Here is a 27931-nt window from a genome sequence, read left to right on the forward strand (position 1 = left end):
TAGATTTCAAACTAAAGCCTGTACTGTCTATCATTATCTTCTCTGAATACAGATAAAACATACAACACCAGATCTGTCCTTTAAGGGAAAATCCTGGTTGTTATTGTGACATTTTGAAGAGATTTTTGATTTAATATATACAGGTTAGGTAACCTCACAGCACAGAGCTTTAAACAGACACGGTGACACAAAAATCAAGTAGCTCTAAATTGCTCTGCCAACAAACCATAACCTTCTGCTGGTCTTTTCATATCATCTTTATTACATTCACTGTCAAAATAGCATTGTCTAACCTGGTGAATCTGTCAGTCATACAAGGCAATAACACATTCAGTTTTACTAGCTAAGGTCGCAGAACAATCTATATGTCATATAAGACACTCATTCAACTACAGCTAAGCCACCGAACTTGCACAAAAAAGAAAAAAAAAATAAAGCTAGAGCACAGCATTGTGCTGTGAGTTCTACTTATAGAGTTAACCAGATGGACTGTAAAAGAAGTCATCTAGTATAATTCGCTTGATCACACCCCAGATACAGCATTACAGCATCTGTTTTGTGGGTCAGCGTTTGCCTTTGTTTGAGCGGATTTAACAGTTAGCTCAGTATTTCTGGCTATTGACTGTCTATCTCATTCTCCATACATTTGACCTAGAGTGTATGCAAAGGTTTGATTGCATGGGGAGGAGATGTGGTTGGCTACACCGGGAGACTTCGTGTGACTTGGTAAGCTATCAGCTATCCACCATTAAACACTCTGGCCTATTTATAGCAGCTGAGGAGGCAGCTCAAGACACCGATGTGATGCTGAAGTGTTCTCTGTCTAATCTCTGCATGTCACTCTGGTGTTAATGAGGCTTCTGAGACCGATGTGTGTGTGCGTGTGTGTGACACACTCAAGAGTTTTTTTGTTTTTATGTGCTGTGTGTCAAAGTGAATTAAGAGGGAAAACTGAGTAATAAAAACTATGTGAAAGATCAAAGTTCAAAGCAAGTTACATAGTTAATGCTGCATTTTGCAGGAAAGCTTTAGCTGTGTTACAGCAGTGCCCTCTGGTGGAGACATTTTTGCCTGTAAATCATCAGACTGAGAGGGAACACCAAAGGAACAGATGTATATATACCACAGAAATGAAGGTTTACTTTCAAAAATGTGAAAATTTGTCCACAGATCTACAAAAACAATGAGATTGATGTGCAAGATGTAACCCACCACCTCTCATTTAATTTTTTTAAGCAAAGGAGCTCAGGGATGATCGAGATGTGAGTTAGTCATATTTGGTTCAGTTTAATTTTGGCACCCACACTATCAAAACTGGAAGTGCATAAAAGCTGATGTGTGACACATTGAAGAAATTCATGCAAGCTCTGAGCTAAAGAACAGCTACCTGCCCTCATGGTAAATCTTAACTATGGCTAACATCCTAATTTTAACCTTAACAAGGGCATGAAAATTACTTCTTTACAATATTGCCTCAGTCCATTGAGGCATTAATTTATGCACAGCTGTACTCCAGCATTTCAGTGGAGTTAAAGTCTGGATTTTTGATTGGGGCATTGTGGAGCCATGATTCTTTCTTTTTTTCATCCACTCTGTTGCAGATTTGCTGCTGTGATTGGGATCATTGTCCTATAGCATGAGCCAGTTTGGGCCAAGCTTTAGCTGTCACATTTGACTGTACAGAGGAGTTCATGGTTGACTCAGAGAGTGTAAGGTGCCAGGTCCTATGGCCTGAAAAACAAGCTCAAATCTTCCCCCCTGCATCACCGTGCTTGGACAGTTGGCTTGAGGTGTTTGTGCTGATATGCCGTGTTTGGTTTTCACCAAATGTGTTGCTGTGTGTTATGATCAAACATCGTCACTTTGGGCTTGTCTGGCCAGCAGACATCATTCCCTAAGTCTTGTGGTTAGTTGAGATGCAGCTTGGCAAACTTCACAGTGCTGCCATGTTATTCTTAAAGAGAGGAGAATTTCTCCTATCAATCCTTTCAAACAAGTCATACTTGTTCATTTTTTAACTAAATTGGCATGGATTTTAACACTTAACATGCTAACATGTCTGACACACAGCTCTTGGGTTTTTCACAATTTCTTTGCACAGTATGAACTTGGGATTAATTTGGGGCATCCATTCCCGGGTAGGTTGTGGCATTGTTCTCACAAACACCTGAGTGCTCCAGACCAGCAAACTGCCAATATGTCTGCTTTTATTGAGGAGCTCCCACTTGCTGATAATCAGTTAATCAAGTGCATTTAATTAGCAGTGTCTGGCTGCTACTTATCCTCTTGGTTTTTATGTAAGCAGTAGTTACACAGCTTATTTTATTGCCATGATATGGGTTATGGTATTTGGACATCTTATATCTGTTTTTATTAGTCTCAAGCAAATGCACAACCATAGTTTTAACGCTCAGGATTTAAGGCTCAAAACTACTTTGGCCTTTGCGCACTTCTCTTTTTTGACTCCTACACCCCAAAAGGACAAATTACACAATAATCTGTCCTAAATAATAGCAGCATGAAAAGGCAAAAGGTACGTTTTTCACACAGCAACCACATTTTAATGACAGAAGTCAGACTGAACAGTTTAGTTCAACTTGTGAGGAGACCTGTAAAAAGTATTTAAACTGGCAGAATGGTGACTTTATATCTGGTGCTCCACTGGTTTAGATAAGAGTAATCAGCTGTTCTTCACAATCGAAAACACCTCTACACTGAACCACACAGTAGATTAGCATTGAACAAAAGTTTCGTTTAAACAGCAAATTTGCTGGTGTCTCTCCGAATGGCAAAGACTATTTTTTGAGGAGCAGAGGTAGAGAGAGTATCACCTATCAGATAACAAATAGAAAAAATGTCCACAGAATATATTTTTAAATATGCTATTTAGGTAACAAAGGTTAAAACAGTTCTTATCTCCAGCCTTTACAGAATGGGATTAGATTAGGAGCAGAGACGATAACATAGAATTGAACACGGTAAAACAGGATTAATTTGAAATTAATGAAAGGTGATGTTGATATCTGTGCTGCTGTGAATGGCTGGGAGAAATCCTGCCAGAACCAGAGACCAAAGATAAGTGCTAGCAGGGAGGGAATCACACTGAAAAATGGGAAATGACAGAGCAAAATGGAGGGGATAGAATAGACACACAGAACAAGATGGCTGAGTGGGTAGCACTGATAGAAAAGGTTGTGACTTGTGATTAGGGCACAGAGGATGAAAGGAGTCAGAAGAAAAAGAGCACAGACGGAAAATGAGTCTGGCTGATTGGTTTCCATGGTAACTGCTGATGAGGTGTGTAGGGCTCAATAAAAGAGCAGGTCCTTCTGGCTTGGTATGGATCACTGTCACACACACACACACACACACACACGCACACGCACACACACACACACGCACACACACACTAAAGATGTGGAGGGACATGTTTGATAGGTATTTTCAAACCTGTTCCTACTGCAGGACAGTGAGAAATTATTAACATTCTTCATTTATGCAATTTAAAAATATACATCACTTAGCAACAACATTACAGCTACTGCCAGCAGAAATAAATAACACTGATTGGCACATTACAGGGCAGTGCTCTGCCAGGAATCCTCAGGTGCTGGCATCAATGTGGATGTTACCCAATCTAAACATGCTTCATGCTAATAACACGTCCCCATGGCTTCCTCACTATACTGGTTTGCCCCACTGTAACGCATAAGGTGCTTAATAATTGCTCAGGGTTGCACGCCCCATCCTGTAACCCCGAGATTTGAAAATCTCTGCTGCTTGTTCCTGATGATACGACAGGACAGCGTTAGAGGTCCCATGTCTGTGCCCTGACAGGTTAGAGCTATACAACACTAAACTGATGGTTTCAATGTCATAGTTGATCTGCGCATCCAGCTCCCATATTATGACATCCAGAAGAACTCTGTTAAACCACAGTCTTTTGTTTGTTTGACAATATAAAAGCTGGACAGTCTGAAAAGTGAAATCAATGGGGAAGTGCCTTAAACATGAATTTTTCTTTGTTGCCATTAGGAAGCAGTAGGTGTAAAAGCAAAAAATATTTCTGGTATTAGAGAACTTTTACTTGGCCCATAGCAAGCCCTTTCTCAATGGTGTGTTAGTTAGCTAAATCCAATCTGAAAATGCTTTTTAAAGCTACAAGTTTCTGTTCATTTATCAAAGGCCTCAGTATTTCTGCCTATCCATATTTCTATGACTGGTTAGTGAGTAACTACTACTTCCCAACTATCCAGCCAAGTAACTCCTGGTCAAAAACCTATTTCTCTAATATTAACTGTAGTTTACTCACACTGCTTTCTATGGCTCAGTAAGCAGATTAGGCACTGTAGCAATAATTGTGGTTACTCACCATGGCTGGTAATCATTATCATTCATTATTTTTGAAGTAATTAATTAAGAATTTATTTGCTGTCTTTTATTTCTTTTCTTTTTTTTCAGTTTCAGACAGGAATTAAATTCACCATGAACTGGAATAAACTGGGATACAGGATGGCAGTAGTATCCTGTGAGGGTAAGCATGGCGAGCAGCAGTTGCCCAGTGACAACTAAGAATAAACATGAATTAAAAGGTCTGAGGAGAGGTCTGTCCTTGCATTTCAAATTACATTCTGTCATCAAGAATTCTTCCTGTTTGAATTTATCCTTTCAGTCACAGTTGGCTGTTGTCTCTGGAAGCATGCTCGTACCTCTTGCTTGGCTAAGAGCCATTGAAATCTGTAGTGTCTGTTGATTTCATTTGCATGTCCATGTCACATTACTAAATGCTATAGGCAGCTTGTAGTATCCAGAGAAGTAGCAACACAAACCCTTGACAATCACAGAATATGCAGTCATCTCCAAGAATCATCCCTCAATCACCGTTGCTTCACATTTGCAACATAAACTGCTAAAGCACCTCACAATCAATAATGTAATGTTATTTAAGGCAGTGGAGTGGCTCAATAGTTAACACTGTCGAATTTACAGTGAGAAGCTCCAGGGTTGGGAACTTGAATGCATGGAAAACATCCAGGTAAAATTATGAATGTAACTTGGACTCTTTGAACTAACAATGGGTTTGTTATTGTAGCTGTGTCTTTGAATTTAAACCACACAGGCAGCTGTCATATTAAATGGAAGTTTGGGCAAGAAAACTCTGTTAAGTTTTTCTTTCCCCCCTGGACAGCAGCAGAACCAGTCCAGATATTTAAAAAACAAACAAACAAATGAACAAAAATACTGAGAAATAATCTGATGGTGATTAAACGTGCTAAATAAATCATTTCTTTATGCTGTATAACTGCACCAGTACCATTTTCACCTCTTCTGTTTCTACTGACTCTCTTTCACTATTATGCATTGTGCTTTTTTTTATTATATTTAATGCACAAACGTTACATTCTCCACTCGCCAGTAAAAAAATATACCACTCTAATCACAACATCTCACTTAATATAGAGAGACTTCAAAGATAACAACAGCAATTAATGAAAATATTCAATAATAGATGAGATATATCATTCTAATATGGCTTAGAAGGCACCTTCTAATGCCACATTTTAGATATAAGAGTTATAAAAACCACTGTTCTGCAAAAAAAACAACTTTGATGCCTCAAAAGAAATTCCACCCTTAAAAAGCAGTGGGAGAGAAAAAAAGCTCTGTGATGTTTTCTGTCTGCTTAGCAACAGTATCAGTAATGAGACAACCCAGTTTATACAGTGACTCAGTGCTGTGATTTCCAACTTGCATCAATATAAGTCTGTTGTAAGGGTATGTCTAACTGTAGAATGACTTGTAAACACTATTTATCTCTAGAGGCTGCGTACCTGTCCACAGCAAAGTATCTCTGCATGTAGTATTACCATTTATCAGAGATGAATGTTTTAGTAGATCATCCACTGCCATGTCATTCCCATTGCCATTTTACAGAAAAATCATCATCAAACAAACACATCAATCTAGTCAAAAGAAAAAAAAAATCCCCAAACTTCTTTTCCAAATAACAAAAGTCTGTTTGTAGCTTGGCAACCACAAATACATACATGCAGTTATTTTCTGTCTACTTTTTCAATATGCTTTAGACATAATGAAACTCAGTGAATCAAGGGGAAAAATTCTAAAACATTAAACAGACGGAAAATTAACAAAACAAGAAGGGTTTTTAGAAAACACATTCTCCTCCAAGGCCTGTGCCCTGTTTTGCAATTATAGACAAAGAAATTCATATCCATCCCAAAACTTAATTGGATCTTTCTTTACCCATGCTCAGTCATGGAGAAGACAAACAAACAGCTCTCATTCTGGCAGAAAAATAAATCTGGGCAAATTCAACTGGCTACAAGTAAAGTAAGAAAACTGTGAAGACAAATAGAGAATCAACAAACAAAAGACTAAAATAAAGAGAATTAAAAGAAAAAGCAGGCGCCATGTATTAGTAGCCTAAAATAGTATGTTTAACAGAGGTGGGAGGTAACGAACTGTACTTAGCTAGAATTTTCAGGTCTCTGTACTTTACTTGAGTATTTATTTTTCTGACAACTTTTTACTTTTACTTCCTACATTTTTAAACAAATATCTCTACTTTCTACTTTCATTTTTAAAACAGGCTCATTACTTTCGGTTTGACACATTTGAGGGGAGGGGAGAGCCCATACTTTTTCACTTTTACTCGAATAGAAGTTAACTCAGTACTTCAGCTTTTACTGGAGTATGTTTAACACTAGTATCTGTACTTCTACTTAAGTACAGAATGTCTGAGTGAAGTAACTAGGAGTATAGAAAAGTACCAATTCAAAATTGCTTCCCCAAGACTGCTAACTATGCTATGCTTCCTACATCAGTGACCAATCATTACTAACACGGTGAAAAGACCACATGATTAAATTGTCTTCATTAGTTTATTATATTTCAAGTTATGTTAAATGGTGCACATCTACAATATAGTATTTCACATGTGTGTCAAAGTGAGTCCTGCTTAATATTACAGTGTTAGCTTAATTAGCTAGCTTGCAGCAGTGGATTAATTCTGCTACCAACAGTTGCCATAAATGGGCAGCCAGTTATTCTTAAATACAGAATTAATAGTTCAAGAATTTAGATGGAGGCAGGACTTAGCAAACAATCAGTTTGCTGTCCCTCATTAGTGCTCCACCAGTATTGTAATTTTCAATGCAGTAATGAATTTGGCTAATAGCTCATAACTTTGCAACTGTGCCATACAAGATTTAAATCATTCTCTTGTTTAAACTTTGCTTAATTTGATATATAGAAATATAAAATAATAGCTTTAGAAGCCTTAAGCTCTACCTGCACCTTTCTCTGTCATGCCAAAGAAACCCTTTTTTTCACTACTCTGCCTCTACAGGTAACAGCTGCTGGCCTCCTTTCTTTCAACTCGATTACTTGCCAGGCTTCTCTATCGCAGTGCAGTCATACACATACAGACACACATAGATGAAGAGTTAGCAAGGGAATTGACTGAGACCTGAGGGCTGAGCACCAGTGTGTGGGAGGCATATGGCGGAGTGGCCTAATGGAGAGCTTTTAGAGTGTATTATAACCAAAGACACCAGTGTTTCATTGGTAGCCTGATGAAGGAGTTGGCTAGTGTAACTACATTATTCAGGTCCCCCTTTGAAACAGTTTGGTACAGTAGGTGCACAGGAAATTTGCTGAGCTGTTCAGATAAAGGGCAGCAAAAGGACACCAGGATCCCCCTTTATTTCATACTCTTGCATCCACATATAAAACAATGAATGCACTAACAGCTGAAGAAAGGAAAACAACAGATCTCTAACACACCCATTGAGTGTATGGATGAACAAGCTTTTCAAAAGTTGGACATTTCTGCATTGCAAATCCTTTCTTGGTTGATTTTATGAGATATTGAAATATTCTAACATACTGGGATTATGAGTTCACTTATTTCACACATAAAGTGATATTTCACTTTACATGCAGTGCATGTATAGAATGTGATAACGTTTATTTTTTAAATTCAATTATAAGGAGCAAACCCTTTTGTGCTATTCTAATTTTCTGAGATGTACTAGTACTGTATTACACTGTCACATTGAATTGAAAATGTGCATCATGAGCGTGTGCTTAGATCTGACTGAGTTATGTCTGCAGGAAAGTATGAATTTTGACAGAAATCAGCAGGCAAAACAAGACATAACTTGTTTTTGGAAAAACAGCATCTGTCAGTCTTTTTCACCCCACACACATTTTGTCTCATGTCTGTTTTTGTGTTCTCTTCACTCCTCGACTCTCCCGTGTCCTCTAGAGAGGTGCATTTCATTTCAAAAACTTCACCTAGTTCAAACTTTCCTTTAATGAGACCCATCTGCAGATAAAGTGCAAATTATATCCAGCACATACACTGTGCGCTGCACATGTATTGTCAACACTAAACAGAATCCTAATGTTTAAATCCAAAAGGATGCTGTGGTTGCACCTGGAAAGCAATGGTGCAAACAGCTTCTCTTATCCGTAACAGAACAATGCTTTAACTGCAAAGACTGCTCCCTAAAAAGCTGATGGTTGGCTTAGCTGAAGCCAATGAGCTTCTGGACCGCTAGCTTTGTCTAATTAGATTGCAGATCGTCTGATTACCTCACCAGTTTGTGCTTTTCACCACCTCAGTTTCAAATGGATGAAAGCGCTGGGACTTCCACAGCCCTCTGAGTCATCTGTCTGACTACTCTCACAAACAATGTAGAGCACCCTTTCCACAAGGGATGTAGCGGTGTGTGTGTCCATGCATGTTAGCGTGTTTGTCTGAGAATTTTCAGCCTGCCACAGACAATGACCTTTGCTGTGCCCAAACCTAAATCCTGCAGTACATCAGCTGAAAATCCACTATGTCTCTGCTGTGACATCCACAACTACCTCGATGAATCATGCAGTTCACAAATGTGCTGGAAAAAACCTCAGCATGCCACAGAACAACTGTAGCCACTTTACCAAGCCACCACTTCCCCTGGTGCTGGAACAGAGCAGAACGTGTGACACAAAGTGAGAATGTCAGCAATTTGCTGAGCTGTCCCAAACTCCACTGTTGAGAGCCTGAAAAAATGTTACCGCTGAGGCTGAGACTGTAGGGATGTAAAGAGATGAAAGCGCTTAAAGCTAGGCGTTAAATAGCGAGTCACTTCTCAGGTCTCTCCTCGCTAAAACGACGCAATCTCAGAGATAAACCTGGAGTCAGCATGAAACAGGAGATTTGGTCAAGCTTTTTGCATGATCTGCAAAGTGAGGTGAGGAGTTTTCTGGTGATTTCATCAGTTCTATTGAAAACCGTTTTCCTTCCTAGTGTAACACAGGATTAGCGCAGAAACTGCAAGCCATACGTCAGCATGTCCATACTGCTTACCTCCACAAACAGGAAGCAGGGAACGATGGAGCTGCTGCTCTTCACGCCCGGCTTCTCCTCCACGGCCATCCCTCTCTTTGTTTCTTTGAACATCCCCCTGAACAGGCCCAACTTTCTGCCTCCTTATCCTGAAAGAGAGAGAGAGTAAGTCAGATAAGTGTGCTTGCCAGCCCTGAGGTCATGCCCAGAATGCAAGATTAAGTAAAATCCATTCAGGACAAACGAGCTTTGGATAGATCTGGAGCTTTCTTTGATGTCTTTTTTGCTGTTATTTCATATGCTTCTATTGTTATTTTGTTGCAAACTCTAAGAGCAGATTGTACCCAAAGCCCTAACATTAGTACGTACACCTACTCTAATGAGCTCACCAGCCATGCTGTGAGCCATCATTTACATTAGATTTTTTAAATAAATGTATTCATTTATCTTCCTTTTACTGACGTTCTGCCACTGCCTGTGAGTAAATATTATTTTGCATTATTGCAGTCTGAATTTAAAAAGGGAAATATTGTGCCTGTCATACATTTCATTCATAATATTTGCACAAAATCTAAAGATTTAATATATATAAGAGTGAGAAACACACAGAGACTTTCTCAGAATAGGTCATTTTTGATGATTTTGCTCATTTGTCTAAGAAGTGCAGAGATCATATTTCTCCCATGTTAAATTATCTTCATTGGCTCCCTCTTAAATTTAGGATTGAATGTAAAATCTTTGCACATAAAAAGTCCTGAATAATCATATCTTAAAGACCTTGTAGTACCTTATTATTCTAATAGAGCACTTGGCTCTCACACTTCAGGCTTAGTTGTGGTTTCCAGAAGAGTTCCTTATCTCTCTGTCCTCGCTTTTTCCTCTTATCTCTTTCCCCTCACCACCCAACCAGTCATGGGAGAGGACTGCCCGTCCCTTAGCCCAGTTCTGCTGTCTCTGTCTATTTAAAGGGATTTCTTCCTTCCCTTTGTCATCAAACGCTTGTTGGGGTTTTCTATCTAATATTGTTGAGTGTCTTCTATTTATATCACCCTCAGATTTTTTGCTGTTATAAACTGGAACTATATAAAAAAATTGAATTGAACCAACTGCACAACAGAGTGGTCAACAGATGTCCCAGGAATTTTATGTAATAAAATCCCAGAAATACTGTTTCAAATGCATAGCTGGTACAATATTGGCATTAAGCCACAACAGCCCACCAAAGCTAGTTGTAGAGACAGACAACATTACCCAGACAATACAGTTTATTCAAGAGCTCCATGCATAGCATCAGCTCGCGATTTAATGACTGTAAACAATTTAATTTCTGGGAAGAACATATACTGTATATGGACGTGCTTCTTTTGTTTGTAGAGACTGCAGAAATCATAGAGCTGTGAATAGTGTGAATAGTAGGTTTTGCCAGTTATTTCTGCTGCTTCCAGTCTTTGCAAAGCACTGGGTTGTAAGGAGGTTTTACCCAATTGTTGAACTATTCCTTTTTTGGTTGTTTTTTTTTCCATTCAGCAATCAATTGCAAGTAGTTGAGCAACCACTTTGGATTGCAAGTGGACAGAATCACAATCATAGCCAGTTTAGACTGACTGCAATTTGGGAACATTTGCAAATAACTGCCATCTAATTTCTAACCACAGACAGATTGCCAACACAATGCAATTCATCGGAGTCAACCTGTGCGATGAGGGCAACTAGTATGTGATCTGTCTCTTTGCAACAGGAAACTTGACTACACTAGCTGCAAATTGGTTGTATGTTTGTTATATTCCTATATAAACGCAAGGCTGCAGAGCACCTATGTCATCTTGCAGTTAAATTGTTGTCCTGCAGCAACTATTTCACTCTTTGCAGAGGAATTTCTGAATTTCTGTTTCAGATCTATGAGCTTCTGGCTGGACTATATTTTCTTTTCTGTTTAATGAGAATTAAACAGACTGACTCTGTCTTGTTGCAGTTTTAGCACCTTCTCCTGACTGTGAATGAGCAGACCAGGTCCTAACACCCATTCAAATGCAACAAATTTGCAAGTTCACTGCAAACATTCACAATAATTTTAGTCGTGCCATTGTCTGTTGTCACTGTTTTCCCCAGTGTCACTGTAACATAACCCACGATCTACAATCTATCTGTGTCTTTATTAGGGAAAATACAGTGACACACATTTCAAGAAAAATGAGGACAGAAGGGAAAAATCTTTGTGTAAAAAACACAAAAAGACAAGGATTGTGAGATTGTACGTGCCAGCAGCATGTACAGTCTGATTTCTGTTGTCACATCCAAAGTGAGTAGGAGTGCTCAGCTACAGTTAGTGTCTTTCTGGTTTTATGACATTATCGTTTCTAAAAATTTCACAGGCTTGATATAGACCCTGAAATTTCCTGTTGTCAAGTTCACTTTAAACACACATAGAATACACAGACAGTAGATGAGAGAAGACAAGCAGTAAGAAATAAAAGATTTTCTTCTTTGTTTTGTTTTTTTGCCCAGAAGTTATCAGATCGACCTCTGTTGGTGAGTAGTGTGTTAGGTGCCGGACAGCTTTCCTCCTCCTAAATTCTTCTGCACTGGTGGAAAGAATAGGCCTGAGGGATGAATAAGGCATGAAGCCAAGCTCTTAGCAGCCCCCAGAACAACGCAATGTGCCAACCAAGACTGCTTTTAGAGACGGTTGGTTGTTTGGTTGTGTGTGTATGTACAGCTGTGGGTATGTGATACTTGTCCAAAAAAAAAGTAACTGTCAGGGTGAACAAGCAGAAGCCCCAGGTAATGGAAACCAGCAGTGAGGAGGAGAAGAGAGAGAAACAGAGATAGAGGGAAGAATCGTTCCTGTTACTTCTCCTCTGGAGGCTGATGGGAAGTGTTACTTTGTGTTTCATTTCCGTGGTGGGAGGCAGCAAAATGAGACTCTCTCCTACAGTTTGGCCACCGGGTGGAAAAGTGAGTTGGTGGTAGCAGATTTCCTGTAGATGTAGTCCTGGGAGAAACTACTCAGGTGGCCAGTGATGAGGCGGTGAAGCTTTTAATGATTAATATCTAATAAGTGGGACATCAAGAATGGGAATAATAAAACCTATCACGTTCCTTTGGGGTATAAGCAAACTTCTGAGCCATCCCATTTGATATCGCTATTATATTTTTTCTCAGAAGTGTTCTCCAAGTGCTGATTTGGGTGGCAAGTTTGCAGCCTAGTTAGTATGGGAAAATCTGTCCGCTGCTCAGCATGCAGCACAAAAACAGAGCCAGAGGCTGACATGGATCTTTTTAGTCTTACTGTCCTTGTATCAGGTCAAGAGTGTTAATCAGTGCTGTGCAGGTTACTTGAAGAATCAGCAGCCTTTTTGCACAAATCTCACAGCTTTAGATATTCTGACAGAAAAAAATAGTGCAGCAACATTAATTAGAATGTATGAATGTATGTAAAATGTATCAGATCATCCCAAGCCATGCAAAACTAATGACTTACTATATTCACATTATCCATCCATCCGTTTTCTCAACCGCTTATTCAATTCAGTATCCAGTCAGGCTGAAGCTTATCCCAGCTGTCACAGGGTAAAAGAGGGGGAGGCCCTGGATAGATCTGTATTTACATCATTAAATAGTTTTTTTTAAAGAATATTAATGCTGACTAATCAGAGCCTATCTCTGAACCCCCCCCCCCCTCCCACACACCCCCCAGCAAGTAAAAGCTATAGCTGGAAAAGGTCAATCCAAATATTGATAGTATAGACACCAATGCTGGTATTGGTGCCAAATCAATACTAGCTCAATAGGATCGATACTTAGCTTCTATCTTCTAAGTTCAGTATGTGAACCACTGAATAGTGTTAAATACATATATTTAAATACTGTCTAATGTCTCAGTCTTTTTCGTGTTGGCTGTCATGTCTATTTTATTTAGTCTATAGCATAGTTAAACAACAGAAACAAGAGCTTTAAAAGCAGCACCAGACTGAATTCTTTCCTGCTAGCTCATGCGACATTACCAGATGTACACTGCCCATGTCTCCTTTCGCACATTAACTGCCTCAGCTTACAGAGCTCTGGCTTCAGGCTTTATTGGAACTGATACCAATAGCTTGATTTGATAAGGCTTGGGACCACTCGGATCCGCACTACACCAGTGTCTGCTTCAGGGGACTGTGAAGGGGAGCACTCCACCACCTTGAAAGAGCTCTGTGTGCATTAAGATTATGCAGTCTCTTGATCGGTCAGGCTAAGAGGCGGATATTTCCCTTTGGGAGACCAAAAGATTTTGAAGTTACTCTTGATGATTGCAAGCAGAAGTCTGATCCTCACAGTCCATGCAGTGTGTTAACTGAAAGCAGGGAAGTGATATAAACTCGAGTGTATCCTTTGGTGAAATGGCAAAAAGGGGGGAAAAGTTGAGTCAGAACACGTATTTAAGAATTTTTAGAATCAGTGGGCCAAAGGCTGATTCTGGATTAATAAATGTAATGTGCATTTGACAGACTAACAGAGATGCTCCAATCATTGGCCAGCTAGTGGCCTCCGATTGGCCTCAGATACAAATGATTCTGTGATGATTTCATGCAATTATGTAGCAACTGGAGTTGCCTTGTGGTCAGAACTTGGTCAGCACTACTTGAAATAAAAAAGCTGGAGACAGCAGCATAGTAACATTACCACCACTGGCATTTTGAAGGTATAATTACAAAGAAATGCAGGCATGTTGTAGTATACTGGGCTCAGACTACACAATATTTTTGTCATGATAATCACCAAGTCAGATTAGGGCATTATAGAGACATAAAATCTTCTTTTGCTCCCCAATCAATCCTGCTTAACCCCTTAAAAGATGCCAGTGGGTAGGACTTGGCAATTTATGATGCAGGCTGTCTACTCCATTTTACAGTTCCTGAACTGATGTCCTGCGTGATTTGAATCGGTCAAAATTGGGCTGGTATTGTGCAGTCTGAACCTGGCAACAGATAAACAGGATATACTGCAATTTATATCCTTTTTCTCCAGCAAAGTGGAGCCCTTTATTCTGAGATTTGTTTGGAGAGAGAGGAAAAGAAGATCTTATACCCTGATGCAGTTTTGGAGAAAAAAAAAGTGTCAATGACTTCTTAGTTCTTAGATAACTGCAATCAGCAGGTCATACATAACTGATCCACCTCAAACTGCAATTACTTGCGTTCTTGAAAAAGTGAGCCTGTAGCAGTCATTTAGAAATGCTGGTTAAAATCTGTGTCTGTATAGCAGAGTGAGTGCATGAAAGTGAGAAGCGGTCCAGCTGGTTGTTTAAAAGGTCCACGTGAAAAGGGGCCTAATCGAATAGTCCATCTATCAATTAGAGAAAATGAAATTGACCTGTAAGCAGACACAATGATGGTGAGAAACTCCCAAAACAGACCAGAAACAAAGAGACTTTGTTGCATAGCCACACACACCAGCAATACACCCATCGGAATATAAAACATGAGAGAACTGAAATCAAAATGGTGGAGATGAGAGAAGCAAAGGGAGCAGCAGAGGGGAAAGTTGAATTAACACTAGCAAGCACACACACACACGCCTGCACTTCAGGGGGAGCAGGACATTTGAATCGTCTGCTGCTCTGAGGACTCCCGTCAAAGAGTAGAGACCCAGGCAGCCATATGTCCTCTCTTTTGCCTCTGCAGTCCACCACCCTGCCCCAGGACATCCCTGTGCATGTAAGCACACACTTAGACACAACCTCTCTCTCTATTACACACACACACACAAGCTAATTGGGCAAAACAATCTGGATCATGCTCACTCCTGCTTTACCAAAGCATGCTCTTGCGTGTCTTTTTATACAAAAATCCACATTTGTGCAGCTGTAACATGAGAGGATGTGCAGCAGCAATGCAGCGTTAAAATACCAACTGTCAGTCACCCGTTCCTCTATTTCATGTCTGCACCACAGCCAAAGACATACAAAGACATACATGAGCTGCAAACTAAATATCCAAGACTTTGTCAACAGAGTATTATTCGGTATTTTGGACACTGTTTTGGACCATTTGCATGGAGTCAGGTGCCAGAACATGCGATCAGAGCAAACTGTCGAATACCTCAGCTCGCTTTTGTGTGTGTCTGTGTTCAGTGTGTTGAGATTTATTTATTTTTTTGTCCTGAAATTGTCAAACCACTCACTTGCAAGTCAGATTGCATGCACAGTCCTACTCAGCACGCTTCTTCCACACATAGAGGCTATGTGTGAACAATGCACCTATCCTGACACCTGAGTTGAGTCACAAACAAACAGCAAACATCCCACTCCTTTGACTAAGGGGCAATCCCTTCCTACTATTAAAAGAACAAAGTAAAAGGGTGAGAGTAAAACCATAATAGGATTTACCCAGTGCTTGATAATTAGGGCTTCTGTTTGGGGAATACCACAGAGAGACACTCCCCCCACATTCACACGACTCTTAGAAGAAGCACGTAACAGCGGGTCTTTGACCGGTTAGGGTGCAGAAAATCAGGCATGCTGTTCAAATCATCCCGGCATGGGAGCGAGGAGAGGAAAACCTCCCCGTCTGCCTCTTCATTCACCACTCCCCCTCCCTCCTTACCTTGGATCTGATGGTTGCCACGGCACCAGATTCCTAAGCGGTGGCCATGTCAGAAGAGATGATGAGGGGAAGTGGTGTGAAAATGTCCTTCCACCCAGGTGTCTGTCCCTTCTCTCTTTCTCCTCCTTCTCTTCCTCTTCTTCCTCTTCTCTCTCCTCTCCTCTCGCCTGCTCCACAGCAAAGCGTGAGAGAGCTGATGAAGGGGACGGCAGCAACAGCAGCAGAAGAAGCAGCAGCAGCAGCGTCGGTCTCCAGATCTTACACACAAATACACACGCACACACACACACACAAACACACGCTCACGCTCCTTTTAATTAGCTTGTTCCAACAACCAGCGATGACTAATAAATCAAGTGGCTGCAATCACCTCCTGTGCTCCGCTGATCCGATGAGGAGACACAGAGGAGAGAGAGAGAGTGCAAGCACATGTGTTCGAGGGAGTAAGAGTGTGTGTGAGAGAGAGACAGTGATCTAGAGCATGAGAGAGGAAGAGAGAGAGAGAGAAGGAGAGAGAGGAAGGGAGGGCATGCATTATGTGTGTCAGCTCATTTGTATTCAAAGCTTGTTTTGCCTCTCCATCCCTCCCCTTCTCTCTCTCCCTCCATCCATCCATCTCTTCCTTTATCTAACTCCCTCCATCCATTCTCTGTTTCCCTTCTTTTCCCCTTTTACTGTTCTGTCCTTTGTGCATTCACGTAAAGGACACAAACTTGACCGGAACATCAGAGGAAAGAGGGGTCAAGGAATTCCACAGATTTAAAAAATGGGATGGAAGTGGAAAGGAAGGTTTCTCGTGTGTGTGCGTGTGTATGTGTGTGTGTGTAGGTTTGTTTGTTTGTTTATAAGGTTTCACAGCTGCATGCCTCCAGCGAAGCACACTCTGGATGTGGGTTAGTGATACATGGCTGGCTATTGATCTAGGTCAGAGCTGGTAGCAGAGAGCCAGGCTGGACACTGGTGCACATTTACCCCAGAGGTGAATGAAAGTTTGCTGTTACGCAGAGATAAAAATACAGAAATGCAATACAAGCTAAAATGTTTTTAGCAATTAGTATTTCATGTAGATCACAAAGAAACAGACATTAAAATAGCAAAACAAGCCTCTGAAGGCACCTTCTTCTTAAAGCCCACCAGTTCTGAAGCAATGCTTCTCTGTAAAGGGTCAGGACAATGCCATACTGACAGCTGAAGACAGGAGCAGCAGTGGCAATGTAATGAAGAGAGTTGCAGAGAACTCTCATCACTTTTGGATGAGACAGAAATATCTTGAAATTTCCCAAAATAAAAAAGATATTGTTGTTATTAGCAGCAAATGAATGCCAAGAATTTTTTTTTCCAGAGCCATTTCTTTGGCATTCGCTACTCAAATGCAACAAATATAATACGCGTCATAGGCACCATAACACAAAAATACAAGCTTTCTTGTTGGTAGTGTCCAAAACAGCTGTTTCTGTATAATATGAATGAGAGAGCTGGTGGGTCTTCAAGAATAAAAATATGTTTTGGGGAATAAGCATAGCTGGTCCCCTTTAAGTCACTGGATGAGCATTAAAAATCTCAGATCTGATTACCTTTTGCTAGAAGCTTCAAAAGTCAGGTTTTTTCACTCTTTTGTCCACTTACTATAGACATTAATAGGATGTTGGTGTCTGCAGCTCAGAGACCCAGAGGTGCAAAAGGAATCAAGGTTGCTCTTGGTTGAGGTCTTAGGTCTTTTTGTTTGGTAGGCTCCTAGTGGCTTCCGCTATGCCCAGTCTTCATTAATATAGCATTACCTTTGGGGCATTAACAGCCCGCAGGCTTATTTTATGCACACAGCTCCTGACCTATTTTAGGAGTGACAATCCATCAAAAAAGAGGCAAAGAACACCAGTAACCAAATGGTGATTTAGTTTCTCATATTGGTGAAACCATTAGCATTGTAAGAAGTAAGAATAAAGACCACAAATGGGCATGGACTAATCAAATAACCTTCCTGTTGTGCAATTATTTACCTACAAGTAGATGTGGAAATCAAATCTAACAGTTTGTGAAATTCATCACTATTCTCTGTCATTCTTTTCAAATTACCTCATCACTGGGTTTCACTTCCCCTCCTCCAGTGCTGAGTGCACTGTCCTGACTTGTAGGGGTCTCAGTGGGATTGTCATAGTGGTAGATGAGATATGGGCTGAGCATCTTGGAAATGAGAAATCTGCCTGTTATGGTGCCATTATGGTTTACAGCAGGTTGGATGCCTGTCCCATGGGTCTACTCTCCTCCCGCCCATATACCCTGCTCCGTTTCTCTTTGTCCAACCCCCACTCTGACTGCTTTCACCCACGCCAAGCTTACAGTGGAAACCCCACAAACTATGTCCATGACTGATGGAGAGAGAAGTCTGAGAAGGTGAAGGATAGAGAAGGGCAAAAGAAAGAAGAGGAAAGGCCAAAAACGAAAGAGGTCCAGACCTCAAGGAGAATTGACTGAGCTGTTTCTGTGTATGAATTGGGTGTTTCCATGAAAACCATTGCAATCAGAACCATACACAGGAAAACGCACATTTAGTCATTGGAATCAGGTTTGATGTAGGATACTGTATGCACATTTACTTATTCGTGCGCACTGCACAGTTAGAATCCAGTAAAGCGTCTGTGGTTTATATGTGTGCTACTTGCCTGCATTCATATGTCTTACTGCTGCAACCAATTAGCTATGTAAGCATTATGGTAATTTAAAGTATCAAAGTCTGGTGGTAAAAATTAAGTCAATGCAGAAATAACAAACAAACAAACTAACAAAACTGCAGTTCCACAAATAGCCACTTGAGGCTAACTCAAAAATAGAATTAATTCCCACTAACTCCCATGTTAAAATGTCCATTGTTAAAGCAGAATTAAAGATGTTTACAGCTTGATTTTGGTCCCTTGCCAGAATTTTATTGCTGTGTTGTGGTAATATTATATTATTATTTTGTCTTAAAGTTATAGATGACTAAAGATGGCTGTGGCTGCTTTGTTAGGCTGCTAGCTGTAGGCCTTACTTCAGCCAATCTGAATGACTGAACTAGACCTCTCGATTGTGGTTGTTGTGTTGGGTTGAATTTTAGATTCTTTTCAACACAATTATAAAAGAAGTGTTACAGCCTGGTTTGAAGTTTGTGTTTCAGTTTTGGTAACTGGATTTCTGGTATTGCATTAGCAGTTACTTAGCTGTAATTAGCAGATTAGCAGCAGGGTTGCTAGCTTTAGCTGATAACTAACCTTTCTATCTTCTTGTTGAATCGCAACACTTCAGAATTCAATAAACCAAGATGGAAACAATAAAATGCCAAACACAAGGCTTAAAATTTATTTTCAGTAGGTGAAGTGACAGTAGCTACATCCATCTTCTTGGTAATGGTTAAACACCATCTATTTTTGCATCTATCCAACCAATTAGTCAATCCATTACTTGTAGCTAGCTGTTGCAGTCATTTATCCTTTATGATTTTTTTTATAAAAATGACTCACTTACTAAATACCATGGTGGCTCTGCGGTGTTTCAATAAGAAATTATATAATAATGCTGGAGAGTTTGATGAGTTTGTGCAGTAAAGATGAAGCTACTGTAATTTCACTAATAAGGTAATAAGAAGTTGGGCTTAATACATTTAAAACAACAGAGGTGTGAAACTTACATTCTGACAAGATTGTTCTTAATGTTTTGTTTTATACTTATAAAGATAATATAATATATTTATATTTTCTCTGCACATATGACAGTGGTATCAATGTCTACAAGAAAATCATTCAAAGGATACAAATGGCTTTTTTCATACAAGACAACCATGCTTAAAATATCCAGCCACATACTGGGGAAAAAGTGGGGCACATCAGTAGGCTACAAAACATTAATAACTCATTTTACGCCCATCATTTAAACATAAATGAATAGAGACAAACATTATCCCTCTATTACCACAAACATCATCCTGCACAGCTCCCCAAACATCAACTCACCAGCACAGAAGCCCCCAAATACCTCCTTGTATCATTATGCCAAGAGCTCCAGCTGTGGTCGAGAAGGGAAATTCATTAATCAGCCTTAGAACAAAGGACCACATTCCTCCACTATCCCCCCTTTGTCTGTTCATCCCACTTGATCCTGTGCTAATTCTTCCAGTTAAACTGAGAAAAAAGCTCTAATTTTGTTTCTCAGTCTTGAACCAGACCAGTTAGATCACATCTGTATATTAATTATTTTGAATATGGCAACTTTGACAGTCTGTAAGTCTAAACACATGAATAAATAGTACATATCATTCTGGTGCATAGTTTGATTTGTGCTTGGTAATGTACATTTATCTTAAACACAGCTGGACAAAAAGGAAGGAAGTACAGTATTTAGAAGCTGTTCCAATATTTGTAAAAAAAAGTATCCAGAAGAATTAAACTGAATTAGCCACTCATCATGCAGTAGATGTGTGGCATTTTTAGCAGCTCAAGTGCTGACAGACAGATACTGAGTGGCTTCTTCAAGAGTCTTCTCTAAATTATATGAAGGATTTCCCTTAAAGAAATTATTTCATACCATAGCCTCTTATCAGAGGTTTTACCATGGAGCTGTGACCATGGAGCTGTGTAGCTTCTTGTTAGTCATAAGAAATGTCCCATTGCCTGAAAAAAAGTGCCATTAGTGACAAACCATCAACACTACAGCATGCTTCTGCAAATATCAAGGTGGGGCCTACAGCAGGTGTTCCCTCCTTTTCACAGTGATTGGAAAATAAATTCCATCTCATGCGATTTGATTTCTTGAGCTGCGGTCGGCTATTATCACCCCCACCTCTTTACACAGGATCAACTGAAGTGGTCCCTTGTTCATGTCGGAATGCTATAAACCCCTCGGGCACAGAGGGAAATGATGCATGTTATTGTGAACACACCAGATGGGGTCCCGAAGCAGAGAACGTGAAGGTAGAGCAGCAATCTTTCTATAATGAGATGTAAATGGAGGCAACTCCAAGCTAGGGATAGTGACAGGCTCATTTTAATGGATAACAGTGCAAAGTAATGTAAGTGACAGGTAGCAAACCTGCATGAAAATAAATCACATTTGTTAAATTATGCTCAGCACACAGCTCCTCTTAGAATCTAACCTATTATTAGTCCCACCAGTCAACATTAAAGTCTCTAAAATCAATATTTTTAACAATAACATTGTTTCAGAAGACTATATGTGATGTGAAATGAGTCACGAACCCCATAATTATCATCTGCCTTTGTTGTTTTCCTTAGCGCCACAGATTTTTATGAGCACATCTATAACACTGCTTGAAAAATACCTGAAAAATCTATTGTAAATCCCTTTCCTATACCAAAAACTACAAAAGGCTAAGATCCTAATTTACATTAATTTACTTAATGTAATCTTAATCTTAAATACTGTAGATTCAGCATCATTTACACATTCTATGGCTTTATTCTTATTTTATTTTGTGTATATTTTAGATTGAAATCTGTCATTTTGCTCTGTATCAATTACCAGTTAATGTAAAAATTCAATTTCCATTCATTTCAATATATATATATAGTGTCAGTCATGATATAAATAAAGTCGTACAAGCCAGTGTAAGTTGAATGTGACACATGAAGGAGAAAGTAACACCACATTTGCAGGGGGATGATGAAATGAACATAATATCTATGCAAATCAAAATAATTAGGATTATATATTAGATAATAAATATTTTTTTTTAAAGTATAAATGTTAATAATCACTGCATGTTTGATGAGTTTTGTTTAGATCGGCCCACCCGTTAAGGAGGAGATAGGGTACGTACAGACATATGCATATATATGCTACAATCATTATAGTAAGGTTATATGTTATAGTAATATATCCAAACTAATATTTGTTTGGAAGAAAAAAGAATAGCTAATGTACTAGTGATGTATTTATGCAAAGGATGTGGATTATAAATTATTATATAAACATTTCAGCATATCCTATAAATAAAATACTGGTGATGAAAATAAAACAACAGTCTGCATCTAAAGTAGCTGTTTTATATGCAGTTCAAAACATGTAGTAAACAAGAAGTCATTCATGCATGATTTGCAATGAATCCTCAGCGGACACCTCACTAACAACAAAGAGCTCAGGCCATGGCAGGAAACAGGAATGATATGACCCAAGTGTTAAGGAGACAAATAGCTATAGTCAGGTTGCTTTTATTAAAAGTGGTGGCTGAAGTCCAGGCACTCGACCACCCATCAACATCACTGTCATCATCCTTATCCCTGCTGCCACCAGTTCCTCTCTGGCTTCCTCACTGCCACTTTTCCAAATGCTTTCTCGCCCGATGTCAAAGTCAATAATCCATCAGTTGTGAAATAGGAAGCTAAAATGCTCAAAATATCAAACATTACAGTCACACAAGAGACTGAAGAAGTCAATTAGATGAGTGACGAAACGTTTTACCTACTGAAAACTTTACATCCAGATGAACAGAATCAACTTTTAGGGTTTTGCTTAACTTCTATTTACAGCTTAGATACAGTTGGATCCAGAAGCAAAACTGGAAAGAAAATGTAATTGTTTGTCTGTTATTTTTTGAAATTTAAAGAAATCCCATTAAAAAAAAGACACACACACACACACACACATATATATATATATATATATATATATATATATATATATATATATATATATATATATATATATATATATATATATATATATATATATATATATATATATACACATATATATATATATATATATAGCAGCAGCTGGATAGCGTAGTGAAGGTGAGATGGGTGTTTCATATATATATATATATATATATATATATATATATAACAAAACAAAAAAACACCCAGCATGCCCCTGCGGGCAGTTTATCCTTCAAGCTCGGGTCCTCTACCAGCTTGAGGTTGAGGGTCTTGAGGGTCCTGCGCAGTATCTTAGCTGTTCCCAGGACTGCGCTCTTCTGGACAGAGATCTCCGATGTTGTTCCCGGGATCTGCTGGAGCCACTCCCCCAGCTTGGGAGTCACCGCACCTAGTACTCCGATTACCACGGGGACCACCGTTACCTTCACCCTCCACATCCTCTCGAGCTCTTCTCTGAGCCCTTGGTATTTCTCCAGCTTCTCGTGTTCCTTCTTTCTGATGCTGCTGTCATTCGGAACCGCTACATTGATCACTACAGCCGTCTTCTTCTGTTTGTCTACCACCACTATGTCCGGTTGGTTAGCCACCACCATTTTGTCCGTCTGTATCTGGAAGTCCCACAGGATCTTAGCTCGGTCATTCTCCACCACCCTTGGGGGCATCTCCCATTTTGACCTCGGGACTTCCAGGTTATACTCGGCACAGATGTTCCTGTACACTATGCCGGCCACTTGGTTATGGCGTTCCATGTATGCCCTGCCTGCTAGCATCTTGCACCCTGCTGTTATGTGCTGGATTGTCTCAGGGGCATCTTTACACAGCCTGCACCTGGGGTCTTGCCTGGTGTGATAGACCCCAGTCTCTATGGATCTTGTACTCAGAGCTTGTTCTTGTGCTGCCATGATTAGTGCCTCTGTGCTGTCTTTCAGTCCAGCTTTGTCCAGCCACTGGTAGGATTTCTGGATATCAGCCACCTCCTCTATCTGCCGGTGGTACATACCGTGCAGGGGCCTGTCCTTCCATGATGGTTCGTCGTCTCCTTCCTCTTTCTTGGGTTTCTGCTGCCTGAGGTATTCACTGAGCACTCAGTCAGTTGGGGCCATCTTCCCAATGTATTCTTGGATGTTCGTTGTCTCATTCTGGACTGTGGTGCTGACACTCACCAGTCCCTGGCCCCCTTCCTTCCGCTTAGCGTACAGCCTCAGGGTGCTGGACTTGGGGTGAAACCCTCCATGCATGGTAAGGAGCTTTCTTGTCTTGATGTCAGTGGCTTCTATCTCCTCCTTTGGCCAACTTATTATACCAGCTGGGTACCTGATCACGGGCAGGGCGTAGGTGTTGATAGCCCGGATCTTGTTCTTACCGTTCAGCTGACTCCTCAGGACTTGCCTGACCCTCTGCAGGTACTTGGTGGTTGCATATATATATATATATATATATAAAATGTGTGATCTGGTGCATTTAGTTTTATGTGTTTATATGCGTTTCAGATTCTGAAAGCAGAGAGAGACGCAGAGCGAAGCGCTGAGGGTCTGATGGTGTTAACAAATCCAGATTGGAGCCCAAGGCTGGTGAGACTTGCGATAAGACACCCACATGCTGAAGCAGAGCGCCTCATTAGGTAGGACATGCAACGGTGGGGGCGGAGGACCAAGAGAGGATGGGTGGGAGGACGAGAGAGATGAAGGGAATAGTTGTTCACGCTCCATCTGGGTAGAATCTTTAAAAATGCTCCTGCGGTGTCGGGACTTTGCACTGGCAGTTCAAAGTGTTGGTGACATCGTAGATGGGTGGAGGGTTACATAAAACCATAAAATTCTCCGAATGTGAGTCCTACTGATAGTGAAAAGATCTGCACTATCAGACTTGAACTGCCCACAGCTTTTTAATTTGTAATGATGACTGGCTACAGCTGGCCAGGCAAGTGCACATAGGGGTTATGAGGCCAAGATGTCAAGCAGAGGTAGTAGCAGACTTCATGGGGCGGGAGTAGTAGTAGAAGTGAGGTTATACTGTATATAGCAAGTCTGAGTTTCTTGTCCTTAAAATTTGCATGCAACCCTTTGTGCTTGATAGTTTCGAATATCTGGGAATAGTTCAGCTGGACAGCTTTGTGAAGCTATTTTATCGTCTAGAATGTGTAAAAAGAAGAGTATGTGTGAGTACGTGAGAAAGAAAAAAGCAGGCAAACCTCCAGAACTCTTTTTTTGGCTTCTTGGCAAGATTCTACTACTCTGCTGGAGGAATCAGAGACATAAGCTCAGGGCTGTCTGTTTTGCTATTCTGTCCAAACTTAACTACATCATGTCAACACAGAAACACAGAGAAAATGCCATCAAGCACAACAATCAGTGTCGTCAAATATCAGTTAAAATGCACTAAGTAAATACGGCCACTGTCAATATAATATTAGTGTAGCAGATTTCAGTAATTTTGCTATGGGATCTGAGAGGCTGTCAGGGGGTACTAACAGTTTTCTTTGGCAAAATGCACTCTGAATGTTAAAAGGTCATATTTGGCACAGACAAGAGACTCCCTAAAGTACAGAGTCCATCCAAAAAAAGCCTTAAACATCTAACAAGTAAAGAATTTTGAATGAAGGAGTAGTCCAAATTTCTGCCACTCAGTCCCGGAGATTTGTGGCTAACTATGTAAAATACCATTCAAAAATCCATTTTCTTACAAGCTTATCCAGCCAGGATTAAGAGGGGCACTTGGTGCCAGGCAGGAGAAAGGATACATGCTGGACAAGTCACTTTCAGCCAAAATATGAGATCATCTCATCCAACTGCCTCCATAGTTTGGCACTACTTTTGGTCACCCAGCAATATAGTCCAGATATATACAGAGACTCCTTTATGCATTAATGAGTGTTGTTCAACAATAAATAAACATGTCATAGTGGGTTTCTGTCCATGATGGTGATATTCTGCCATCCACTCCATCATCACCTCTTCTTCACCTCGCTTGGCTCTAATGTGTGATTTTCTGGGATGAGAAAGCTGACTGTTTCTCACACAGTGACATCGATGAATCACTCAGCTTTGCAGCGAGCTCTAACCTTAAAGGCCCTCCCTCACCTGTTTCAGTTCTGCCCTAGCTTAAACTCTGTCTGTCCATCATGACGATTAAAGTGGTTTATGGAGATCCATGCTGACAAGCTGGGGGAAAAACGAGTCCTGTATTGCTGGAGCCTGGAAGGTAAGAAACTCAGAACACTGAGTTTCTTACTTTGAGTTAGCTTTGTGAACATGATGGATGGACACAGACGGGTAACTCTTCAGGTAACTCCTTTCTGACTTACCATAGACCACTATGAAATATATGTCTCTTCCACTTAATCCCCCCATCACCACCACCACCTTTCAAGCTGCTTTTCAAAACCACCATCTATAGTAACAACAGTCTTGTCTCATCTCTCCCTTTGCATAATTTATTAGGGGCTCTGTCCCTCAGACCCATTACTGTCTTATCAGGTGACCCAGTTATGGGGGGAAAGCCTGCATCACAGATATGATCAGTCTGGAGACCATAAATCTTCACGTTGGAACGCTGCCCAGTTGGTAGGATGCTGAATGTGCAACCAGAGCCCAGAAAAGCTGGTGCAATAGTGGATAGCATTTAAGAAACAATAAATCTACCAGATAAAGTTTATTTTTGTAACTGTAGAAATTAACTGATTGTAGAATAACACATTGCTGTATAACCAGTGTGGCATGATCCAGGTAAAGACAACATATCAAGTGTTTTTGAACCACTACTGGTTTTGGTCCTTATAAATTTTAAGGTGGTTTATACTGCAGTCGCACTAGAGTAAACCAAAAAAATTGTTTATTTATTTATTTATTGTTTATTCTTAAATTCAGGGTCCAGCCAGAAGCTCATAGAGTTAAAAACTTTTTGGGGGAAATTCCTCCACAAATAGTCACAAATACTGCAGACGGACATAGGTGCTCAGCAGTGTTGCTTTTATATAAGAATATAACCAGAATACAAACCTTTGATTTAAGTCACCTTGAAGAGCTACGCTTATTCACAGGCAACTGTGGCAATCTACTACAGCTGTCAATCTGTTTATGTTCATCGTTTTAATTTTAGAATTTTACATTTATAAATTCTTATAACCACAATTTCAAAAAGTTGGGACCCTGTGTAAAATGCAAATAATAATTAAAATAGATTCGCAAAACTTATAAACCCATATTTCATTCAAAGTACAACATAGAAAAGACACCAACGTTTAAACTCATATTGAATTTGTTTGAAAGACGGTTTGAATAATTGTATACATTGTGAGATTTTAAGTAGATAAAATAGGATTTTGTTTGTAGCTCTACATGTCATTTTGGGTTAAAGGTCTCCATCCTAAAAAGGACCAAATAGCTTGTGCTTCCTCCCTGGATTTTGTTCAACTCGATCAGCTCGGCAACCTCGTAGAATCTTTTCTTTTCTAAAGCAAGAGTCTAAAAGAAAAAAATGGGTCACACTCAGAAGGATGTAGCCATTTGTATATTTTATTGATCTCAGGGCCAAGTAGTGGGATCATTTAAGCTTCACGTTTAAAAAAGGAACGAAGGCAGAAATGTAAATGAAGCAGAAATAGGAAATGATTTGAGGTTCACAAAAGCAGACAGCTATTTAGAGAAAGTGCCTCAGCAGAGGCCAGAAATAGCTTTGTTCCAGCCAAAAATAGTCCTCCTCTCTCCTATTTCAAACTTGTATTGCCTGTTAATGCAAAATAGATTAAGGATTGGCTTTTCTAGAGATTTTTTTTAGTAAGCAGCCGATTTATCATGTGTGGGTCTTAGAACCTCAAAACTGTTGCAAGATTTTATATTATATAAAGAATGTTTTAGTGTTGTGGGACTAGCGAAGAAGCCTGGGCAAAAGCCTACATTTAAATCCAATTTTGTCCTCAGGCTGCACTGCCCTTGCCTGTCACAGCAGTCAAAATATTGGATTAAAACTTGTGTTTAGTCAGACGTTTTATTATTCCAGGCAGACAGCATGCTCCTGCAGGATACCTGACACAGAGTAACGTATGGGGTTAAGATGCAACCTTGATATCAAAATGACTAAAACGACTTTGATCACCACATGATGTTTGTCATCACAAATTATTTTGAGCTTTCTTAAATTATGCCACATTACATCACATTACATGTGTTGCCACCAGTTGCTAAGGAAAAATATGTTTTGTACTGTGAGTCGCACCGTATATAAGCTTGAATGCTAATCCTTTTTCATGTATTGTGACCCCGTATATCTGCTATCGCTGATCCTTTACTCCCCTCTTTTCATACACTCTCCAGGGACTCTCTGTGAAAGTCAGAAGGACAGAA

General features: G+C 39.9%; 1 protein-coding gene across 2 annotated transcripts in view; it reads right to left on the bottom strand.

The window, feature by feature from the left end:
* The window catches only part of plppr2a (phospholipid phosphatase related 2a), a 70982-nt gene extending 54587 nt beyond the window's left edge, over positions 1–16395 (bottom strand). For both annotated transcript variants that reach the window (XM_063471268.1, XM_063471269.1), the window contains exons 1-2: positions 15946–16395; positions 9380–9507 (exon numbers count right to left, since the gene is read on the bottom strand). In XM_063471268.1, the coding sequence (XP_063327338.1) occupies positions 9380–9472 (93 nt within the window). In that variant the 5' untranslated portion in view covers positions 9473–9507; positions 15946–16395. The remainder of the gene's footprint in view (positions 1–9379; positions 9508–15945) is intronic.
* Positions 16396–27931: the final 11536 nt, after the last annotated feature.

This window comes from Pelmatolapia mariae, linkage group LG4, assembly GCF_036321145.2.
Source record: "Pelmatolapia mariae isolate MD_Pm_ZW linkage group LG4, Pm_UMD_F_2, whole genome shotgun sequence".
Taxonomy (NCBI): domain Eukaryota; kingdom Metazoa; phylum Chordata; class Actinopteri; order Cichliformes; family Cichlidae; genus Pelmatolapia; species Pelmatolapia mariae.